This window comes from Gopherus evgoodei, chromosome 10, assembly GCF_007399415.2.
Source record: "Gopherus evgoodei ecotype Sinaloan lineage chromosome 10, rGopEvg1_v1.p, whole genome shotgun sequence".
Lineage (NCBI taxonomy): Eukaryota > Metazoa > Chordata > Testudines > Testudinidae > Gopherus > Gopherus evgoodei.
Window position 1 is genome coordinate 36,703,327 of NC_044331.1, and position 22,747 is coordinate 36,726,073.

General features: G+C 42.5%; 2 protein-coding genes across 6 annotated transcripts in view; one reads left to right on the forward strand and one right to left on the reverse strand.

The window, feature by feature from the left end:
• SCAPER (S-phase cyclin A associated protein in the ER) overlaps nucleotides 1–1,802 on the reverse strand; it is a 362,895-nt gene extending 361,093 nt beyond the window's left edge. For 2 of the 4 annotated variants that reach the window (XM_030579108.1, XM_030579109.1), the window contains exon 1: nucleotides 1,615–1,802. In XM_030579108.1, coding sequence (XP_030434968.1) covers nucleotides 1,615–1,670 — 56 coding nt within the window. In that variant the 5' untranslated portion in view covers nucleotides 1,671–1,802. The remainder of the gene's footprint in view (nucleotides 1–1,614) is intronic. The other 2 variants (XM_030579106.1, XM_030579104.1) reach the window with 1 other exon arrangement.
• A 5,376-nt stretch (nucleotides 1,803–7,178) lies between these two features.
• Nucleotides 7,179–21,817, forward strand: RCN2 (reticulocalbin 2). 2 transcript variants are annotated; one of them, XM_030578470.1, is made up of 8 exons: nucleotides 7,179–7,435; nucleotides 7,815–7,920; nucleotides 10,489–10,685; nucleotides 12,669–12,782; nucleotides 14,904–15,000; nucleotides 18,250–18,392; nucleotides 18,595–18,696; nucleotides 20,960–21,044. In XM_030578470.1, exons 1-7 carry the CDS (start codon nucleotides 7,298–7,300, stop codon nucleotides 18,673–18,675), a joined length of 876 nt encoding a protein of 291 aa, XP_030434330.1. In that variant the 5' UTR covers nucleotides 7,179–7,297; the 3' UTR covers nucleotides 18,676–18,696; nucleotides 20,960–21,044. The 2 variants fall into 2 exon arrangements, with proteins under 2 accessions (XP_030434330.1, XP_030434329.1); XM_030578469.1 differs by lacking the exon at nucleotides 18,595–18,696 and having other exon boundaries at nucleotides 7,201–7,435; nucleotides 20,960–21,817.
• The last annotated feature ends 930 nt before the right edge of the window (nucleotides 21,818–22,747 follow it).

Below are 22,747 nucleotides of genomic sequence, written 5' to 3' on the forward strand. Positions count from 1 at the left end.
AATACCTTTCCTGAAATGCGGCACCCACAACTGGACATAATACTCCAGCTGAGGCCCAATCAGCATGAAGAGCGGAAGAATTACTTCTCCTATCTTGCTTACAATACTCCTGCTAACACATCCCAAGATGATATTTGTTTTTTACTGCAACAGCATTACGCTGTTGACTCATATTTAGCTTGTGATCCAGTATGATCCCCAGATCCCTTTCCAAAGTACTCCTTCTAGGCAGTCATTTCTCATCTTGTATGTGTGCAGCTGATTGTTCCTTCCTAAATAGAGTACTTTGCATTTGTCCTTATTGAATTTCATCCTATTTACTTCAGACCATTTCTCCAGATCATTTTGAATTTTAATCCTATCCTCCAAAGCACTTGCAACCCCTCCAGCTTAGTATCATCTGAAAACTTCATGTGTGTACTCTCTCTGCCATTATCTAAACCACTGATGAAGATATCAAACAGAATTTCTGTAGCTGTAACTCTTCTTGCCATTCTCACCCGTTAAAAAGTGACAGTATCAATTTAGAACCTAATCAGTTAAAGTTTTAAGTAGTTTCCAATAATACTCTTGCTCAAGTCCCTCCTGCCAGTTTTTGAGATTTTACAATCAAGTTCTCCTTTCTCCCTCATCTGTGTGTAGGTCTTTCACAAAACAAAATGAGGGGACATAAGCAGAAAACAGGAAAATGACTATACATTAAATGCTGTCAAATATATAAAGGAAGCAAAGGAATCTTCCCCCCCCCATCTCTTTCAGGTATAATAATCTGAGGTGTTCCTTGTAACTCTAATAAGAAAGAAACAGAAGAATTTATTTTAAATTGGCTGCACACCTTTAACTATAAGACTCAGCTTGTGCCCAGTATGTGAGAACTGCTGTGCACGGAACAGCCAGAGTTTAGCCTGATCACAAGCCTGGGACTTGGATCAACTCCTAAATTACAGCAGCTGTTCTAAAGATGTTCTTGGAGGGTTAGACTGAATTCCCACATGATCAAGTAAGAGTTCAGGGTGGCTCCTACCTAACACCGGTAAAGTCTTCTGATCGATAACCAGGTTCCAGCTGCCCTCTGAACAAGACTAATAACGTTTACCAAACACCAGTGGTGGTAGATATTTAGATACCGTTGGCGCAACTGGGTAGTTCGCTTCACCGTAAGTGCTAGGAAAAGGGGTCCCAAGCACAGAGCAAAGCTCTCTCTCCTCCACACTCAGGAGCCCCCCATCACAGCCCAGCCCCCTGCCATCCCAGGGATCTCTGCTTGGGAGCGGGGCTTTGGGAAGGGTCCCTCATAGAGGAGTTTAGAGGGCGGGCCCGCTCCCCTCCCCGTGCGCAGGGGCCCGACAGCAGCCTACGAGCGGCAGCCCCACGCCCCCTCCCAGCAACAGAGCCAGGTGTCAGGCTGCCCGCGATCCCTTGTGTGTCGGACCCCCCAGATGCTGCCCCCGGCGCTGGGGAGGGAGGCCCATCCCCCGCCCGCCTTGGTGGAGTAGGGCAGCCGGCTCCCGCAGAAGAACGGGACTGGCCAGCCGCCATCTTGCTGTCCCCCCAGGCTCACCAAGTTGCCCCTCCCCTTTACTCCGCGGAGCGCAATAAGCGACCCACACTTACACTCTCCTTTTTACTGCGTTGTCCCGCCTGCGCGCGTCCCGCCGAGCTGATGTCATCTCATCCCGCCAGTGGCCGGTGCAGTGTCAGGAACGGCCTCCCGTCACAGCTTGCCGGAACATGCCGGAGCCGCCTGCGCGTGCCCAGGACGAGCCAGTGAAGGCGCTGCCCTACCTCCGCCCGTAGTTCGTTGCCAGCAGTACATGCTGGGGGCGGGCGGTAAAAGGGAGGCGGGAGGAAGATAGTCAACATTTGTGCAGGAGACAAAAGGAGTCCAAAGCAGGGGAGTAGCAGATAGGGAGCACTGGGGACAGGGTGCAGGAGATGGGTTAAGAAAGGATAAATGGACTCTGATGGAAGAGTGGCAGAGGTGGGAGAAACCCCGGCATAGAGAGGGGCAGGGTAGATAAAGGGTACCAGAAATGGGGTCATCCATCTGCAGTGATTGCCAGGATGGCGTGCGGGTTGTAGAGGGGCTTGTGTGGTACATCTCAGCCAGGGCCGGCTTTAGGAAGTGCGGAGCCTAGTTCAAACATTTTCAGCGGGGGCCCTGGCAGGGATGACTGACTAAAAAAAAAAAAAAGCCTTTAATTTCTTCCATGTATTATTTACTGTCCATAACTATATCAATAATAAAATTATATATTATGTAAATTGCATCATATATGCTGTTGATTGGTTATTAATGACCGCTGTTTCACATGTATGGGTCCCTGCCACTCCCTGTGGGTGTGCACATGTGTGGGTCCCAGCTGCTCCCTGTCCCCCTCATTGAAGCAGGTGTGCAGGGTTACTGCCCTGGGAACTGCAGAGCAGCAGTGGACATGGGGCTGACTGGAGGTAGGGCAGGGGCTGACTGGAGGTAGGGTCTGGCTGCAAGCAGGGCAAGGGGTGAGAGACTGGCTGGAGACGAGGGGTGTAGGGTGGGCTGGCTTCAGGCAGGGCCGCAGGAGGGTACAGCAGGGATGGGCAGGGCTGGAGACAGAGGAGTGTGGGACTGGCTGGCTTCAGGCTGGGAGGTGCATCGGGGGGTGCAGGGCTGGGGGTGGGCAGGGCAGGGTGGGCAGGGGAGTGTGTGGGGCTGGCTGGCTTTGGGCAGGGCATGTGGCAGGGGTTGGCTGAAGACAGGACAAGGGTTTGGCAGGGGCTGGCTGTGGGCAGGGGGTGCAGAGCTGGCTGCCGGCGGCGGGGCGGGGCTGGTGTGGGCAGGGCAGAGGGGGCAGCAGAGGCAGCTGGAGCCCCAGCCCTTTAAATAGCCCCCAAACCCCCTGCTACCCCAGAGGTCTGGGAGCTATTTAAAGGGCCCAGAGCTCCAGCCAGGAGAGCAGGGCTGCAGGGTAGGGTTTGCCGCGCTCTGGCCGGAGCTCCAGCCGGGAGAGTGGGACTGTGGGGAAGCTGCACTCCCTCCGGCGCTTTGGTCAGGGGAGCGGGGCCACAGAAGACCCTGGAGCAGACCGCAGCCGGGGTAAATAAAAAAAATTTAAAAGGCACCTAAGCTGTGGGGCCCGATTCCCAGGAATCGGGCAAATCGGCCTAAAGCCGGCCCTGATCTCAGCCCTTCCCTCCTCAGGGCTGGGGTATGCAAGGCACACATCAAGGCAATGTCTACCTGATTATAATAATACCTAGCTCTTGAATAATGATTTTCATCTGTGATTTCAAAGCAATAGACAAAGGAACTAAGCATTGTCATCCCCATTTTATAGATGTGGAAACTGAGGCACAGGGCGGGGACATGATTGTGGCTCTCCTCAGTCAGAAATTGTGTATTGCGTACACATGGTTTTTAGGCCTTTGGCGTGATCTCACACCTGTAGGAGTGAAGAATCTTTCACTTTCCCCATCCCTGAGGAAACTGAAGGGAGGGGGAAAAAGTGAAATAAATTATGCAAATATATTTGTATTAATTCATGCATAATAATCATAAGGTTTATTATCACTAGGCACAATGTAGATGTCTCAGCGTGTCACACAGCACTAGTGTGGGGACACAAAAGAGTGACAATAAAATACTGTTTTAAATGCACTCTTCTTATCCCATGGCCACATGTGCATCCTCCACATTGCCACAACTGACAACAGCTTTGTCTGAATGCTCCCGTTCTGCCATGCCTGAGCATAGCCATCTCTATTTGCCTTTCCTATGGCAATGCCTGAGCATGGCCATGTCTGTCCACTCCCACATTGCCATGTCCCCCATTGCCATGACCCACATCAGTATACTTTCTCTGCCCTTGCCCTCAACTGTTATGTTCCCTGTGTCATGTGTACTCCTTGTACACAGTTGGTTACAAGGCTGCCTCCTACTAGCAGGTCAGGCTCCTCTACCGAATTTGGACTGGCTACAGAACTTCCATCAGGGAAATACCAAGAGATGTATTCTCTTTCAGATGCTTTAATGCACTGCCAGGTACAACTGTTACCAGCTTAAGTAAGCTATGTCACACACGATCCCATCTTGTGGTTCAACATTATAATACAGTTTTACAATTCCATCACGCCACTCAGCCATGCCTTCTTACAGCCATATCTACACCTTGTCATCTAACACACCTTTACACAGCCATGCTACCATGTCCCCAGCACAGTCATGTCTGTGCGTTCCTCCCCTCACTGCCACACCTGAGCATAATTATGTCTTTACACCATTGTCTTGCCTGACATGCCACATCTGCATACTTCCCTCCACCATGCCTCAGCGCAGTCATAGTTATGTGTTATCACTACTGCCACACATGGGTGTGGCCACATATGTACACTGTCCCCAATACCCTGCAACTGAAAACAACCATGCTTCTGTGTTCTTCCCCATCCCCTCTGCCACACCCCAAAATGGCTGTGTCTTGTGTGCTGCCACATCTCAGTTCATCTGCCTCTGTACACTCCTCCCTAGTATTTTGCCTGAGCATGTGATACTAAATGCTATCATTCTGATTTGATATATAGTACCAGTATCTGATATCAAATCAGAATGGTAGCATTTTATAACCAGTTCATCCAGGTGTAAATAGCTATACTAAGTGTAAAGCAGTGGAAAATCAGGTCCGTAGTGTGTTAAGTTTCAAAAAAGCTGTTGAATCCTTTGTAATGAAGGGTGTTATACATTATTATTTATTATTGACGTCATTTAGAACTACACTCAGAACGCAATGTAAATTATCACTATTTTGAAATCCATATACTTCATATTTGAACAGTGTAAGACTATGCTCTTTATAATTATCACAGAATTGTTGCTCAGTTTACATTATTCTGACATCGAAATAATACAAAATGATGTGTATAATAGAAAATAACAGAAAATCAAGGTACAATAATTGTTAGCTGAAAAGCGGCAAAATTAAAATTTAGAAATGTCAAAGTGCTGGTTAAAAACAACTGAACAGACAATGTTTCCTGTTCAAGATGATTGTTAATATTCTGTTGGCTTTGTTGCTGGGCATCTGCTGTCATGCTAACCATTAAATAGAAAAAGATTGAGGTTTGCAAAGCACTCAGAGAACAAAAGAAACTGTAGATTTAGTATAGTTATTAGAAAGCAGGGCAAAAAAAATTCCAACACAGTCAAAAATCTGTCTGGAACACAACTTCCTAAAAAGAATTTCTTTGCAATTAAAAGAGCAGCTCAAAATAATGAAACTGTAGGGTGGGGGAAATATGTCATTATCGTAGTCCTAACTGACGGCACTGATAAAGAAAGCAGTAAATTCAAAAATGATTCAGATCAGAAATCTTACCTGCAGTGAACTGGTAGGTTCTGACATGGATATTAAAATGATTATCAGGCAAACTAAGCAGTAAAAATTTAGAGAGCTTTATGAAGGACTGGTCCCTTGAGATCCTAAACTGAGGGCACAGGTGTTTGATCAGAAAATTCCAGAAATACAGAGGGCAAGAACTTTTTTTTTCCCGTGGTACCATTTCTTATTCTAAAATGATCAAGATTACGGGAGCGTCTTGACCCCAGAAGAATTACTTTAAATGTTATTGTAGAACTAACTAAATGTTGAGAAACACTTTGACACAGGCAAATTATCTAGAGAAGAATATGGTCTCCTATGTTTTTCCTCTTGGAAAGAGTTATTGATGAACTGTATTTTTTTGCCTAATATATAGTATATACCATTTTTGTTTTCTGTTTGTTTTATTACCTCTGTAATCATATTTCCTCCCTTTCCTGTCTTTGGTCACCTCAATGCATGACCACATTGCAAATAAGCTTGCATGTAACACATCTGCACTGAATTAATGTTATTTGGGAAATCTATTATAATAGTTGTGGACCATGAGATGTATGTGGCGCACCTGACAGCTCTTAAAACATGCCGCAAAGATGCTTTGCTTTGTTGCTGTTGGGTGTTAGAAGTGGGTACAGCTCAACTGGTCTGAACACATTTTAGCTGAAAATGCAAAGACAAATTATGGTCAGCACCAGTACAGAAACTGACCAGGTTTTAATTTTTTTTCTGAAACAGTGAACAGTTACAGGACTTATCCTTTTCTTTGAACCACAGAATTGTAAAGCTGAAAGGAACCTTGAGAGACTGGACTAAGTAAACCTTCCAGGGTTCTCACAATAAAATTTTTGGTGGCCTCAAAGTGTGGCCACCAACTTTTGCTGGTGGCTACTATGACAAATTTTCATAAAATATTTAATTAACTTTAGAAAAAACAAATAAATATGCACATCTGCATGTCCAAATCTTTATACTTTATTTATATAGGGTTTTATTGCAGACTCAATAATAAGAATAAGAATAATGTACAGTTCTCTATTCTTTACTGGACCTAAACAGAACAGAAAAACGAATAAGGTGCTTTGCACGTTTTTGTATTTTGTTGTTGTTGTTTCTTTTGGTTTTGGTTGCCTCTAGTAAGTCTGCTGCTGTGAAAACTTTTATTTGTATCGTTGTTAATATCACTTTTCATAGCAGACTTACTAGCTAGTGGGGAGGCTGTGAAAAGTGATATTAACAACCATACACACATCAATTTTCACAGCAGAATTACTCAGCCATGGCAAGCCAGGGCACAAATTAACCCGTGGATAGGCAGGTGGTTAGGGAGATAGCGGGAGCCAGAAGCAATGGCAAGGTGGATATGGGGGAAGTGGGGGGCTGGGGCCAGGGCCAATGGCGGGGGCAGTAAGTCCAGGGTCCAGGAAATAATTGTATTTTTTCCCTTTTAAATGGTATAGTAAGTTAAAGAGCTGAATGGCAATGACATAGCCCTAACCTACGAGAGTCAGGACTCTTGGGTTCAGTTCCAGGCTGTGTGGGCTAGTGGTTAGAACAGGGGACCAGGCATCAGGACTCCTAGGTCCTCTTCCCAGCTCAGCATGGGAGTAGGGGCTAGTGGTTAGAGACCTGTGATTGGGGCAGAACTCCCGCAGCGCAGGTGGGGGAGGAGGAACCCAAGTCGCTCTGAGCCAGGCGGGGCCTGGGGTCGCTGGGTCCCGTTATAGCCCGGCCGCGTCCACAGCCCCTCTCTCTCTGCAGAAGCTGCTCGCAGCCGGTGCGGGGCGCTGTGTCCGGCTCTGCAGCCGCGTCTCCGCAGAGCGAGCCAGCCGCCAACCAGGTGGCCCCCACCAGCCTGCAGGTCCCAGCCTGTGGAGCCAGCCAGACTGGGCGGAGGGCAGCAGCGCCGCCGCCAGCTCTGCTCCTCCTTCGGCGGAGCCGTGGGCGCGATGCGGCCCCCGCCGCTGCTGTGGCTGGGCCTGGTGCTCGGGGTGCTGGGCGCGGTGTGCGGGGGACCCAGCGACCACCACTACGTCGACGGCGAGCACCGGGCCGACTACGACCGGGAGGCGCTGCTCGGAGGCCAGGTGAGCGGCCCGGGAGGCCCCCTCAGGCCCGCATTGGTGGGCGGGGAGCTTCCTGCCGTTCCTGGAGCCTAGGAGACAGTCCCCAGCCAGCGGGCGCCGGGCGATGACCCTGGCTCGGGGTGCTAAGCCGAGAGAGAGCTGCAGCAGCCTGTCTCGCAGCGCCGGAGGCCGTGAATGCTGCTGAACGATGACACTCACCCACCTCGTTGAGATGTGGCGCCCCCCCCCCCCCTTTTTTTTAAATGAACGCAGGTTACTGTGCGATTCATTTTTTTTTGTGAGAAAGAGAGATTTTAATTTGCCCCTCTGCTCAGAATGGCAGGGCTGTATCAGACTTTTGTGTTAGTCAGTTCTGTTTGGTTTTTTTCTCCTTCCAAAGGATGAAGCAGAAGAATATACTAAACTCAGTCTGGAGGAACAGCAAAAGAGACTGAAGGCCATCATAAAGAAAATTGACTTGGACTCGGATGGATTCCTTACTGATGGTAGGGATTGCGCATAGATTTTGGGTCGCTGGAAAAAAACTCACTTAGTGGATAGGGGTGAGAAAATAGTGCAGCGTGATAATTAAAAATCTTGAGTTGCAAACCTAGTAGTAAGAAGAACAGGAGTACTTGTGGCACCTTAGAGACTAACAAATTTATTTCAGCATAAGCTTTTGTGGGCTACAGCTCACTTCTTAGGATGCATCTGTCTGCTCCCTGTCCCTTCGGATGCATCCGAAGAAGTGAGCTCTAGCCCACGAAAGCTTATGCTGAAATAAATTTGTTAGTCTCTAAGCTGCCACAAGTACTCCTGTTCTTTTGGTGGATACAGACTAACACAGCTGCTACTCTGAAACTTAGTAGTGTAGCTATGTCTTTCTTTGTCTGCAGACACTGTTGTGTGTCTCTGTTGATGCTCATAGTTTTGTGAAGCTATTGCAGAGAGATAGTAACAAGTGACTGGTCAAATTCACTGCTCTGCTGTGGCTAAATATTAAAGTTGACATGTTGATTTCACTTTGCTACTCTGGAAAGCTATAAGAAGCAGGAAAGACAAGAAATGGAGCTGCAAACAGGAGAGGAAGACTCAAAATGTGGAGATGAAGGGACAGGTAGCAGATACACAGTCAAAAAGTTCTGATGTGAGAGAGTATACTCTTTCTCACTTTCAGTTGTCAGAAGGGGCAGCTGCATGTATATCAAACATATACTAGCTAGAGTGTGATAGAAAGAGGGACTCTTCACTATTGGGATTCTCCCCACTTCTTTTCTATCTGCCCCCTTGGTAAGGTCAGTTCTGATAAGGTAGCTACTAAGTGTCTAAAACTTGTCAGTCCCTACAACATGTCTCCTTTGAACCAGTGCAGTATTCTTGTATTACTGTATCTACTGTTAAATTTATGTCAAAGTTTAAGTTCTAGATTGCAAAGTAACTGTCTTGTCTGTATCCACAGACCTGTCTGATTTTTTTTGGTGCAAAAATAAGATGTTTCTGCTTTTTACTCCTGTTACCTCTTCATAGTAAACACAGCTAAGGCCACGTCCAGACTAGGAATTAAAATCGATTTTAGATACGCAACTTCAGCTACGAGAATAACGTAGCTGAAGTCGAATTTCTAAAATCGAGGTACTCACCAGTCTGGACGGCGCCGCATCGATGTCCGCGGCTCTCCGTGTCGATTCCGGAACTCCGTTCGGATTGATGGAGTTCCGGAATCGATGTAAGCGCGCTCGGGGATCGATACACCGCGTCCAGACTAGACGCGATATATATATCCCCGAGCAATCGATTCTAACCCGCCGATGCCGCGGGTTAGTCTGGACGAGGGCTAAGAGAGAGAGTTAGAATCAATTCCTTCTACAGCAGCAGTTCTCAACAAGGGGCCCATGGGCCCCTGGGGGTCTGCCAAGCAAGGTTGGCATTAGACTCACTAGGGCCAAGGGCGCCACACAGGGCTGATGCCTGGGACCCTGAGCCCTGCCATCCAGGGCTGAAGCCAAAGGCTGAGTAACTTAGCTTCACAGGGCCCCCCTGTAAGTTGTATTAGTTCCTTATTGCTAAAAGGAATAAAGTAACACAAACTTATTTTAGCATAAGAGACTGCTGTGAAACAGTGGGAGTGCAGATCAGTTGAATAATAAGGTGCCCTTACTTTATTTGTCACTTTTCAGAATTGCACTGGAATTTAATGGTTTTGACTAGAGAGTCTTTTTCTAATAATAGGATGGGGATGTGTGTGCGTGTGCATGCATGCATTTTTAATTTATTGAAAATACGATCTTGGGAAATATTCCTATTAATTGGATGGTTAAGACATCTAAGTATAAGAGGGAGAACTGGCCAATCGGCTAAATCTTGGTTTGGTTGTTTTGGTTTTTTTTTAATTGCTATATTTCCTTGAAAAACAAAGCTTAATGTCTACTCTGAAATTTATAAGGCCCAGTTGGGGCTCATTTTAAGTGGAAATCCTTAGGTAGTATTTTCTTTTGGATAACTAACTTTAGGTACATTGATGGATTTATGTAGCTGTATGTATTGTACTTATTTATAATTTGTGCCTGTCACATTTTTCAGAATACAAAAATTTGATATATTGAATACTTTTTAAAATGGTCAAATTTTGTTTTGCAGAAAGTTGTCTTTACACGGTATGCCTTTTGTACCCACAGATTTAGGTTAAACTATACTGTTTCTCGTTTATTTCTCTAGCCTTGTAAACAATTTGAAATGGGCATGATGCTGGTAATCAGTTTCATGCTACTAATAAGTATTAATGGAGAAAATACTGCTACATGAGACTAACATAGGATTTTAGCTCTGGTTGGTTCTCTTTCTTGCCTGACATAAAAAACAGGAATATCCTATGGAAAGTGGATTCCTGAGGCACAGTGAAGCCCTGGTTACATGATTGCATGTGAGTATTTTAACAAGTAAAATCTTCCACTGAATGTGAAGAGACCTTGTTTCTACTGTTCAGGAATGTAGAAAATGCAACATTTACTGCAATTGCTTTTTAAATAAAAAAGGTTAAATTAAAGATTTAATTGCATTATGTTGCATTTCCACAGATGAACTAAGTTCATGGATCCAGCAGTCTTTTAAGCATTATGTTACGCAAGAGGCTAAGAAACAGTTTGGTGAATATGATAAAGATGGTGATGGATTAGTATCTTGGGAGGAGTACAACATTCAAATGTATGATCGTCTAATTGACTTTGATGAGAATACTGTCCTGGAAGATCAAGAAGAAGAATCATTTCGACAGGTAAGATTCTCAAACACCAGCTTTTACAAAGCATTGGCAAATGGCAGCAGTGTTGGATTCTTGAGTAATTTTATTCCGTTACATCGTTAAACACAGTCAGAGTTGGCAAACATACTGAACACTTTCAGCTGTCTGGACTTGCTCAGTAGTTAAAAGGTAATAACAAAATATTGAAGTTCCAACCAACAAAATGAATGACAGGACAAGCCACATTTGAGAGTTGAGTAGAGTACTAATATATTGGTAATGGAATCCTAGAACCCATACCTCAGTTGGTCCCTCTCTTGGCAATGTAGGATGGAAATGTACTGGATCAGACCAGTGACCCATCTCTCTGATGGTGGCCAGTACCAGCTGCTTCAGAGGAAGGCACAAGATACCTGTAGTAAGCAACTGTGGAATAACCTGCTCATAGAAAAAACTTCTTCCTAGCCCCCATTAATTATAGTTTAGGGCGTAAGTCAAAGTATGAGTTCATATCCTTTCCTGAATTCTGCTGTTATGAGAATACTATTCACTTCAGTATAGTGGCCCAGTAAGCTAAAGGGGGGAAAAATACAAAATATTGTCAAAAGGAACCTTGTCCATTGCCCAGATATTATGGTGATGGGTGCTATAAAAATGAATAATCTAGTTTATAAAATCATAGATACATGTGTTTGTTTTTATCCTGTAAACTATTTCAGGAGATAACTACAATAGAATAGAATGTCACAAGACAAATGCTACATTATGTCTCCCTTTTGCTTTGCCATTTCTATAGCAATTTGTCAAAGATGCTGACCTTATCCCGAAGCAAGATTCTATAACAAGGAGCTTACTTCTGTTCTACCCAATGAAATGACTAAATCTGTTGCACTGTTAATTTATTCAGCAGAGAATTGCTCATTATTGCTCCAGTAAAGTACTTAAGCAGATGCTTAAGTGCTTTCCTGAATCCGGCCTATTGCTTTGGTGCATTCTGATAGAGAGAGTGTAGATCTGTTGTACCCTTCAGCCAATTCATTTTTCCATAAATCTGCTAAACTGCTGTAAACAATGTTAGTACAGAAAGGCTACTGACACTGACTGCAAAGTGTTAATTAGACTTGCTCCCAGCAAGGTTAGATAACATGGTGTTAAAGTGGCAACAGTCAAAAGCCCTGTCTACGTTACAGTTCTCATGGTGGCTGGGAAATCTGAAAAATTCCCTAGTGTGGACAATCCTTTAGACTACAAGACCTTTCTTGGCCACAGCTTTACCATTTTTCTCCACATCTGCTCTTCCAAGTCTAACCTGTGAGTCTTCCGTCTCTCATTTCCTGCATTTGGTTTGGTATCTTTCATCATCAGCCTGGGAAAATGTCTGCTCCCCACCCTGACCTTCATGGATTCCCTCTCCCTTTTAAATACAACTCAAAATCTTTCTACAGGCAATACACTTAACTTTTAACTGGTCCCCCAAAGTTTTGACCACAGTTTCATTTCTTTACAATGCTAATTATGTACTGTACCCATCTGTTCTTCATCTATTTGTATTGTGGTAGCACTTACTTAACACAATTATTGTACTATCCTCGGTAGTTTGGGGCTCAATTTATGCAGCTAGACATGATTTGGATTAGTGCTTGTGGTTGGATTGGTGAATTTTGGAGGAGTAATGTATGTGAAGAATACACCTGCTGCTTGGTCTGGTCACACTACCTCTCTTTCATTTGAGGTATGGGCCAGGAACCTGTTTTACAGATCTTCCCTTGGAATCTAAAAGTAGCAAGTTTCCATATGCATAGTACTTGTAATAAATTACCTTAACCAAGAGCATTGGTCTTTTATCTCTGCATGAGCTGTGTTAATGTAGAGATAACAGGTTCTATTATACCCATATGTGAAACACGGTAATACTGTTTTCTTGCTGTAATCCTGTAAACGAGTTACTGTAGATGTCCAGTGTTCTGCTTCATTAAGTGATCTGATCAAGTCTGTTTTCTGAAAACTTTTTTTTAGCTTCATTTAAAGGACAAGAAGCGGTTTGAAAAAGCCAGTAGAGATGAAGTTCCTGGTCTGAATCTGAATGAATTTATTGCTTTTGAGCATCCTGAAGAAGCTGAGTATATGACGGTAAGACTTAGGGAAAATCATTTGTTCTAAAGGTTAATGTGCATCGAGGCTGCACCTTGTAATGGTTTGTCTTTAGTCCAACGAACCTTGGAAAACTTGCTTGTGAACAACTACTATTCCTTTCTCTTGAAGAACATACATATATGATGTGCAAAGTCCTCAGTCTTGGGGTTCAGGAATCTACCCAGTAGAGTAGTGGAGATGCTTTAAATTGTCATGCAAGAGTTGGGATTAGATGATTCTCCCCTTAGGTTGGGAGTAGTACAGTAGAGCGTTTTGTTTATGATGAGGGAGTCAGGTCTAGCTTGGACAAGAGTCCCCATCAGAAAGATATAGATCATCTTAAGGAAAAGCCTTTGGCATGGGAAAGGATTAAGTGAAGGGAATACTCAGCCCTCTAAAACGGATGCAGAAAGTCACTTTTCTGACTACAGATAAGCCTTCAGGTTTGATGCTAGCTGAGATGAAAGGGCATAAATTACTGTGTTTTTTTAAAAATGAGTCTGCATGCAAATGTAACAAACGATTTCAGCTTGCATTGTTGTATGCACCAGCTAGGCTGGAAAAAATTGTTCAGTCACTTGTTAAGATATGCTCAGTCCAATTCGATACAGCTGTCCCAATTTTATTTTGTAGCCACAAAGTCTTAAAATTAAGCCCTACTTGTTTGTGCAATATATATATTTATTGTGGAGTTTAGTTATTTGAATGTGTTCCTCAATTTTACGAACATCATCACTAATACTCACAGACTGTAGGTGAACATAGCATCTGGGATAGAACCAGAGAATGAAAATAATCTAGTACAGGTCTGTGCTAGTATTTGCTTCTCTGGAAAGTCCTAAGAGTTCTAAACGTAGATCAATAAGTAGTAAGTTAATTTCATTCACGTGAATTGACTGGATTTGGCTGACTGGCCTGAGTGAGAGTGTGAGATTTCCTAGCCTGGTAAAACAGTTTTAGATTAGAAGTGAGTTCTTAGTCTGAATATGAAGGATGCATTTCAGCTGCTTATGTACGTTTGATGCTTTTGTTTAAAAAATTACTTAAATTGTCTTAGTTAATTTTGATCTACTTTGTAAAGAGATCCTGTCAACTTGAATTCTTACCAGTTTCAAAGAGTTTAAAAGTTTCAGCTACCACACTAACCCCTGTATCTCCATGCTACCTTTTGTAGTTTCACAATCATATTTTCCTTTCCCTTATTGCTGTATGAAAGATTCATAAAAACGGTAAAACTGGCTATGCGCACAACAGTGAAACTGTTTCTTTTGAGAGCATTTTGAATAAAATGGGGGGGAAAAAAATCCTGATCTTTCAGTTATAGTAATTTTAAGTAGTTATACAGATGAAACTTTTTCACACGCAAGTATGATTTTAAATGGGTGCCTTTTTATAGTCTGAAGTCCATAATTTTTAAAACAAAACCCCCAGCATATTTAGATTAAATACTTTCTTGCCAAGAAATTGAAAAGAAATAGTCTTTCCTCTATAGAACTTGTAATGTTTAGTTCTTTGCTGCTGCAGAGTCAGCCACCAGAGGGAGCACAAAGCAAACCTGGCATCAGTTTGTGTGACATGATTGCTGATATTGGTGAACAAACAAGGCATGGTAAAACTAGGCAAGCAGGCACGTTGACTTTGATACTATATTTTTCCAATGGAGTTAAAGGCAAATAATTTTTAAAAAGTTTCCCTAATAATTTTACTATAAAAAAGTATTTACCAAATTGGAAGTAGTAGAGAAAAGTGATCCATTTTGTTCAAATAGGTGGCAGTGCCCCTTTTTTAAATTAATATTTCATATACATATCTATTGCCTTGAATTCAATTCCAGGATTCCAAATCAAAGCATCCCATTCAAATATGATTTCAGTAAAATGTGATTGCATTAAAAGTCAAATGAATATGCAGTCTAGACTTATTTCCCTCCAGGACTGGATGTGTGGCTGTTTTAATTGTTGCGCTATTCTACACTGAAAGAGAAATTTGTTTGAAACCAGGAAGTGTTTAGAATATAGAATACATTTAGTCCTCTAGAATGATATATTGCTGTTTTTTCTTAATGTTAAGTGTTTAACCAACTAATGTTCCTGTCACACATACATGTGCACACAAAAGGAATTTGTCATTCAGGAGGCTTTAGAAGAACATGATAAAAATGGTGATGGACTTGTGAGCCTGGAAGAGTTCCTTGGTGACTACAGAAGAGATCCAAGTAAGTAAAATGATGGGGAGGGAGGGAAATGAACAGAAGCTTTTTTGTGCTTTCTAGCGCGTGGTGGTGGTTTGGTTAGGACGGGTGGCCAACCTGTGGATCCGGAGGCACGTACAGGTCTTCAGAAGTTAATATGTGGCTCCTTGTATAGGCACCAACTCTGGGGTTGGCGCTACAGGTGCCAACTTTCCAATGTGCCGTGGAGTGCTCACTGCTCGACCCCCTGGCTCTGCCACAGGCCCTGCTCCCACTCCACCCCTTCCTGCCCCCTCCTCTGTCTGCCATGCCCTCACTCCTACCTCTTCCCGCCCCCGATCCTCCTGCATGCCATGAAACAGCTGAGCGAGAGGTGCTGATTGGTGGGGCTGCTGGTGGGTGGGAAGCACTGGGAGCAGGGGTGGGAGGAGCTGATGGGGAGGCTGCTGGCATATTACTGTGGCTCTTTGGCAATGCACATTGGTAAATTCTGGCTCCTTCTCAGGCTTAGGTTGGCCACCCCTGGGTTAGGAGTTTAAAAAACAAAAGAATATGCCGAAGGCTCTGGGTACCCTTGACGCTCATTTAAAAAACTAGTACAAACATGAGTAGCAAGAGTACACCATTTTAGCTTCTTTTACTCTAATTTTTGTATGTGTTTGATAGCAGTTAGTGTATTGTCTGTTTCCCAGTAATAGTCGTTTTTCTCTTGCCATTGTCCCAGGCATTATAGGAATACAAGACACCAGGAATGTAGTAAAACTAGGCTACAGCATTATTAAAAGAATACATCTGGGAGACTGTCCAGCAATAACTCAAGATCAACCTTCCTTCCATAATCAGTACCACTTGGGGAGGGCTGTCATAAGCCTCCACCGTTGTGGGGACCCCTTCACGAGGATTAATGGTGTAGGGAAAAGAGAAAAGACCCTCACTTTACCAGACACTAGGCTTCCCATCTGCTTTCTCCAGTGGATGCCCTCCCCTAATCCTGCTCCATTTGGTTTATTGGGAAACTGGACCTGCATTTAATATGTACCTGCACTGCCAACTTGAAACAACATGAACATTTTACCCACCAGATCTCAGAGCCAGGGGTGGCTCTAGGTATTTTGCCGCCCCAAGCACGGCAGGCAGGCTGCCTTTGGCAGCAGGCCTGCGGGAGGTCCCCAGTCCCGTGAATTCAGCGGCAACCTGCAGGAGGTCTGCCAAAGCCGTGGGACCAGCGGACTCTCCACAGGCATGCTGCCAAAGGCAACCTGCCTGCCGCCCTCGTGGTGACCGGCAGAGCACCCCGTGTGGCTTGCCGCCCCAGGCACGCGCTTGGCATGCTGGTGCCTAGAGCTGCCCCTGCTCAGAGCTGCTTTTGGGAAGATGAACAAAAAACCAAGGCCAATCTGGCAGTGAGGGAAATTCCTTCCCAGCCCCAATAAGACAACTAGCATGATGCTTACAATAAGGGCCAGAAACGCCAGACCTGTTCTAATCCCAGTGGGGTGGGGAAGGGGAGAGTCGTAGTGCCTGGGTGCATAGGAAAAGGCTTATGTGGTTTAGGTGCACAGGGGTTAGTGAATCCAGTCAATAAGCTGGGGATACTTCTCTCCTCTCCCATCTCGTGCCTTTCAGAAGCCCCTGAGGAAAAAGGGGCTTCATTTCCTTGATATCCAAGACAATACCTCTCCACCTCTGAAGTTATAGGGTGAGAGGAGGCATTTCTGATGCTTACAGAGAGAGGAGAAAAAAATTTTTTTTTTCCCCTAAAGTGGTTATAAAACCACTAATTGTCAGGGGTGGCTCCGAAGCAGCTATTATGGCCAGGAACAACTCTTTTTTTAAAATTTTTTTTTTATATTATGGCTAGTTTTCAAGCAAAACTTAAATTCTGCCAAAATTATTGATATCAAGTTGGTAGACAACCCATTGATCACTTCATAATTTTAGCCTGCCCCACCTGAAGAGTCCATTTCTGCAGCATCTAGTTATGATGCAAGTTTGACTTCAACAGCAGGGGCTGCTGAGCTCAAACAAGAGCCTGTTTGCATGCAGACATCCTTTTTAATGAGGAACAAGGAAAGGGACCTCACCCATGCCTTATATACAGTGGAAACATATCTATTTCTGAACTGATTATTTTTTCAGTCTTCCGTATGATGTCACCTACTTTTGATGAGGTTTCAGAAGGTGTCCGCTAATGCTTCACTGTAACATTTGTTACCAGGAAAAAACTGTCTGACAAATGCTTACTCTTTTAAATAAATGTATTGAAAAGGCAGAGAAAGGTGTAAAGTAAATGTGTATTTGGCAATCTAGATAGTGTCAAACACGTTTCTCCTATTTCAGTTAGATTAAGCAGTACAGTAACTCCTCACTTAGTCGTCCCGCTCAACGTTGTTTCTTTGCTGATCAATTAAGGAACATACTCCTTTAAAGGTGTGCAATGCTCCACTCTGACGTTGTTTGGCTGCCTGCTTTCTTCACAGGTGGCAGCCTCCCTATGGCCCCCCCCCCCCCCCCGCAGCGCCTCCTGCCCACCAGCAGACTCTGCAGATCAGCGCCATTCCCCTCCTCCTCCTGCCAGTGGCAATCAGCTGGCTTGTGGTGTTTTGGAGGGAGGGGGGAGGAGCGAGGACTTGGCTTGCCTTTCCCTTTCCTCCCCTACGCAGCAATCAACTGGCTTGGCATATAGAAGGGAGAGGAGAGGAGCCAGGATGCAGCGAGTGAACTAAAGGGGGAGGAGGTTGGGGGGAGAAGAGGCGGTGGGGTTTGAGGGAAGGAGTGGAGTGGGCGGGTTGAAGGTTGAACCCCCCACCTCTGGTGCTTGCAGAGTAGGGGAAGCTGCCCTGGAACCTAAACCCCCCCCCCATTTACATTCATTCTTATGGGGAAATTGGATTCGCTTAACATTTTCACTTAGTCGCATTTTTCAGGAACATAACTACAAAGTTAAGTGAGGAGTTATTGTATTACAATTTTAACTAAAACACTTTTGGTTCAAAGTGTGATGATTGAGTTGATTGTATCCTTCATTACATTTCTTGACTTTAATTTTAAGGTTGCAACCTTAAAGTTCCATTACTGTAAGCTTTGTTTTTAATTCTGTTTACATCTATAGGAAACAGTTTTGTTGATTTAATTCAATGAGAATGATCTGTAATGCTTGCTCTGGTAACATTGCTTAATCTTAAACCCAGTCAATTTTTGCATTAGAAAAGAGGTGAAAACAGTTCAGAGATACCGAATGGTCTTAAAATTTGAAAAATACTTTATATTTAGCTGCAAATGAAGATCCAGAATGGATACTTGTCGAGAAGGATCGATTTGTGAATGATTATGACAAGGATAATGATGGAAAACTCAGCCCTGAAGAACTGCTGACTTGGGTAGTACCTAATAATCAGGGTATTGCACAAGAGGAGGTATGAGGTTTGAGTTCATGGCTTTTGTTTAGACTTAATGAAACTTCTTGAAAATATTGTGGTAGTGTGTAAAATGACCAAATATATGCTGCATTAATTTAGTTTATTGTACAAAAAAGTATATTTTACATCTTATTAACTGAAAAGTATCCAACGCTTTTCATAAAGTTCTGATAAAATTATGATTTTCACTTTAACAAAGAATGAAGATTATTACAAAATGTTGCATAGTGCAGCAGTTGGAATTCCTATGGACTATATGAATGGTCAGAATATAAAATGAATACAGTTGCACTCCTCAAAGGTAAATAGTCAATCTGACTTGATGGAAGATACAGTATGTTTAGCAAAACCATGATAAATCTTTCCAAAGTACTAGATGGATAACATGCATCCAATTAAATATTAATACAGAGGCCATAACATTCATTCTTCTGATAGAACTTGCTACCTTTCATCTAGCTGGATAAGTTGCTGCCATTTGTGTCTTGGGTGATAGAAACCTATGTACATAAAATCAAATCAAAACAGAACCTAAGAATACCATAATCCAAATTTAAAACAATGAAATCAGTTGAATTAGGCATAATGTGATAAGGAGTTTAAATGGATTCTTCATCTAGCTGTTTTTCCTTCCTCTTATTTTTTTCCTGCAGACAATTGAAGCACTTAATGTCCCAAAACCAAATTGTTTGTTTTGGTAAATGGTCCTCGCTATTGCTGAGTACAGCAGATAGGGAGAAACCTACTCTCCCTTTTCTCCCCAATAACTTTATATTAATTACCCGAATGTTTTCTTCTTTTGACTGCATCAGATCATTTGACGTTTCAGATTGGAGGAAAGACCATGTTTCCCCTTCACATTTAGATCATCTTTTGCTCTTGCCTCCAAGAGAGACAGCACATTCTGTGTCAGAAAGCGTAGCACGTTCTCTGGGTTGGAAAGCATGGTTACTGAAGCCACCTCTTAGCATCTTTGTTGTACTGTCACTAGAAAAAAAAAAAAAGAACTTGGCCAGGAGCCCAGTATTGTCTCTCGCGTATGGGGTTTTTTTTTAGGTTAAGTTGCAAAATGGTTGAAATAACATTTCTGCAAGATAAAAGTCCAATCAGTCTTTGTCAGCAGGAACCCCAATATCCTGATATTACTTGCCCAAATCTGATTTTTCAGTCTGCTCCATTCTTTCTTCAAGGATCATATCATTCTTGCTGAATACCTGGCTTTGTGTCTTTCTGAGTACTTTCCTTAAATCCTGTGTGGTCTTGAACTTTTCAGTAATTCTTTGCTTATCCAGATTTTTTTTTTTCTTTTAAGCTGACAGCTTAATTTTCCAGGAGGCCATAGCATTTTTCAGGCTCCATCCTGGCAAGGATGTCAGTAAATTTTTTTGTACCATAGTTCCTGCCGCCTTTTCCGGTACCAAGGGTTCATCTAGAGCCTTCAGGCTAGAGAGATGGTGACACTGAATGAGTCATTGGATGCAGTTTGAAAGTTGTTCTGCAGTTTCATTTTGATATTTGCAAGTGACTTGTTGCTTGACCACTAGATTGCCAAACTCCCATGCAGTCAATCCCCTTAGACTAACAGTTCAACTTTTGCTTTAGTAGAATGTTTTGTTTTAAAACTGTTCATAAATATATAAAGAATATTCAGCTGCAGATCTATACCTCAGATATTTTAAACTAGCCATCTTCAAATACTGGAGAAATATTTGATTCTGAGATTTTTAACTTTCTTATCCAAACCATAAACTAGGTCAGAATTAAAGAAGAAAATATGCAAGTGTGGCCAGCAAACTAGGGATATCCAAAGCTGAAAACAGGAGTATCTTGACCTAAAGAGCCAGGCTCTGTAGCTGAGAGTTGTAACAGCCGTGCATCCTGTGTGGATGAGGCACAGAGGTGGACATTTGACAGTTGCTTACCTGTGGATTATATACTTCTCCTGTGATGCTTGTAATGAACTTGCAGAGGTTAAAATCCTGGATGAGGCTCCACTTATGTGATGGCAGCCATTTTAATCAACACACTGGGGACCTCCAGAGGTAATAGTAAAATTGCCTATAAACTGAGCTGAAGCACCAAGGTTGGGAGATGTGACAGACTCATTTTCTTGATCTGGCAGAGAAAGGGGACTGTGTAACACACACAGACCAGAGGAATAAACAAGAAACTTGCTCTTCCAGTAAGATTCTTCATTGTCTTTTGCTGCTTGTGGAGATTTGTTTTAATGCTATCTTCTGCTTGATCCTGTTTGATATTGGTAAACTGCTATAGAATTGAGTGAGGCTAGACATTCAGCATTATCACTTTGCTATAAGACAGAAGAAGTGTGAGAAAATAAACCTGTATTCTAAATGTACAGTTTCAACTATTGAGGGAAAAATGAAAGTGCCTTAAACTTACAAAGGGAGTTGATTTTTGGTTCATAGGTGACAGACATTTTATGTTATAACAGTCCCTTTAAACTAATGGCACGAATTAGACAAATCAGTGCTAAAAGCATATTCATAAATGTAAGTGTCAACTCACTGGACAAAACACATTGTGTTCCATTTATTTTAAAGGCTCTTCATCTGATTGAAGAAATGGATTTGAATGATGATAAAAAGCTCTCTGAGGCAGAGATTCTTGAGAACCAGGATTTGTTCCTTACAAGTGAAGCAACAGATTATGGCAGGCAGCTCCATGATGAACGTTTCTACCATCAAGAACTTTAGTTTACTCATTTGTGATCTTGCTGCCTCTGTGTTCCTAAACTGGAGTTTTTCTTTAGGGTACTCAAATTTATAAGATGCATTGTAAGTTTTACTTTGTTTGTTTGATTATAATATACTAGTGTTTGTATAAGTGGTTTGCATTCTAAATTTAATTACTTAAGTACTTTTGCAAGTTTCCATAGGCCTTTTCAGCCTTCAGAACTAATCTGAAATATTTAGTATTCCTCGAATTGCAGCATTAGCATTTTTGGCATCTGAAAAAGTAAAAACATTCTTAAATAATCTGTTTAGTACTGTATTGTGAAATTAGTTGTACTAACATGCTTGAAGAGTCTGAATGGTTCTGAAAAAAGGCAAAATATGTGAGATAAGCAAAAATTACTAATCATTTATTTAGGTGGTTAACGTTTTTCAGACGTTATCAGGGGGAGAGTAGTAATGTTTAGGTTCACTATTAAAGATGTTTTATTTAATACCCTTGGAGGAACATTCAAAGGATTAATACCTCAATTGTTCAAGAGGTTTCTGCTTATTTTTAAATGATTTCTATAGCGGGTTAATTGTATGATATAAAACCTTTTTATATTTTTGCATCTGTACAGATAGTAATTATTTTTAATGTATAATTCTACATCATTAGAGGTACATGTGATATTTCAGTGTCAGAACCCTCTTCATTTGTCAGATTAAAACAGTTAAACACTCCATCTTTCTATATTCCTTTTCTAAATTTACTCCTAATCTCTGATCATCTAAAGCAACTACTGTAGTATATTTATTAAGAGATAATAAGAGAGGTGCCTAATCCAATGAGACATTAAAATGTATCCATTTACAGTATTGCCAGTGAAAACTGTGGTATTCCTAGGTCTGCTGTACATCAAGTGATGCTCTGTTCCTTTTTTCTATGCCAATTAAGAAAAATGTGATACGGTAGATATAACCCCTTATTCCTCCTATTATCTTCAACATACTGGAACTTCACCCATGAAATCAGGTAGCATCCTCAGCCATTATATATCTGACAAGATTGAAGAAGAGCTAACCATGCAATTGACATTTTTCTGAACAAAACCTGGGATTATAGAATGGGATAATGTTGTGGGTTGTTATTTTTTTTTTTTTTTTTAATGGAATGTTGGGCTAAAATGAACTAGAAAGAGAGCACTGATTCTACAATAATATCACTAATATTTTTAGAGTAATAGTCTAATACCTTATTTTGGTGGGGTGAAATACCCCATGAATAGCATTAGAATGTGAGCACCCTTCACTTTCAGTTCCAGCAGTAATCTGAAACTGAGGCTAAAGGCTAAGTACCAGAAGCATTTTAAAACTGAGTGGTGGAAAAATTTTATTAAAATTTTAAAGGAAAAAATGTATTTTCTAAATACACTATTTTAAAAAAACCCTTATTTTCGTGCTTTTATGTCAGCAGGTCTCAAACTTTAGCAACCTGAGGATCCCCATTTTGATTTAAAATTTGTCACAGACCTCAAAGTCGGCTTCTAATTTTCCCTGGGGTGGGAGGGTGCTTAATTCCTGTTCAGCACCTGGCTTTGCCCCCAATCCACCCTTGGCCCCAAAGCCACACCTCTTTCCACCCCTCCTCTTCCCTGCTCCTCCCCCATCCTC

What these genes read in the sequence shown, in the direction of transcription:
- RCN2 (XM_030578469.1), top strand. Translation starts at nt 7,298, where the DNA reads ATGCGGCCCCCGCCGCTGCTGTGGCTGGGCCTGGTGCTCGGGGTGCTG. An exon ending in AAGAAGAATCATTTCGACAG is followed by an intron (nt 10,686 to 12,668) that starts GTAAGATTCTCA and finishes ACTTTTTTTTAG; the next exon opens with CTTCATTTAAAGGACAAGAA. An exon ending in TGACTACAGAAGAGATCCAA is followed by an intron (nt 15,001 to 18,249) that starts GTAAGTAAAATG and finishes CTTTATATTTAG; the next exon opens with CTGCAAATGAAGATCCAGAA.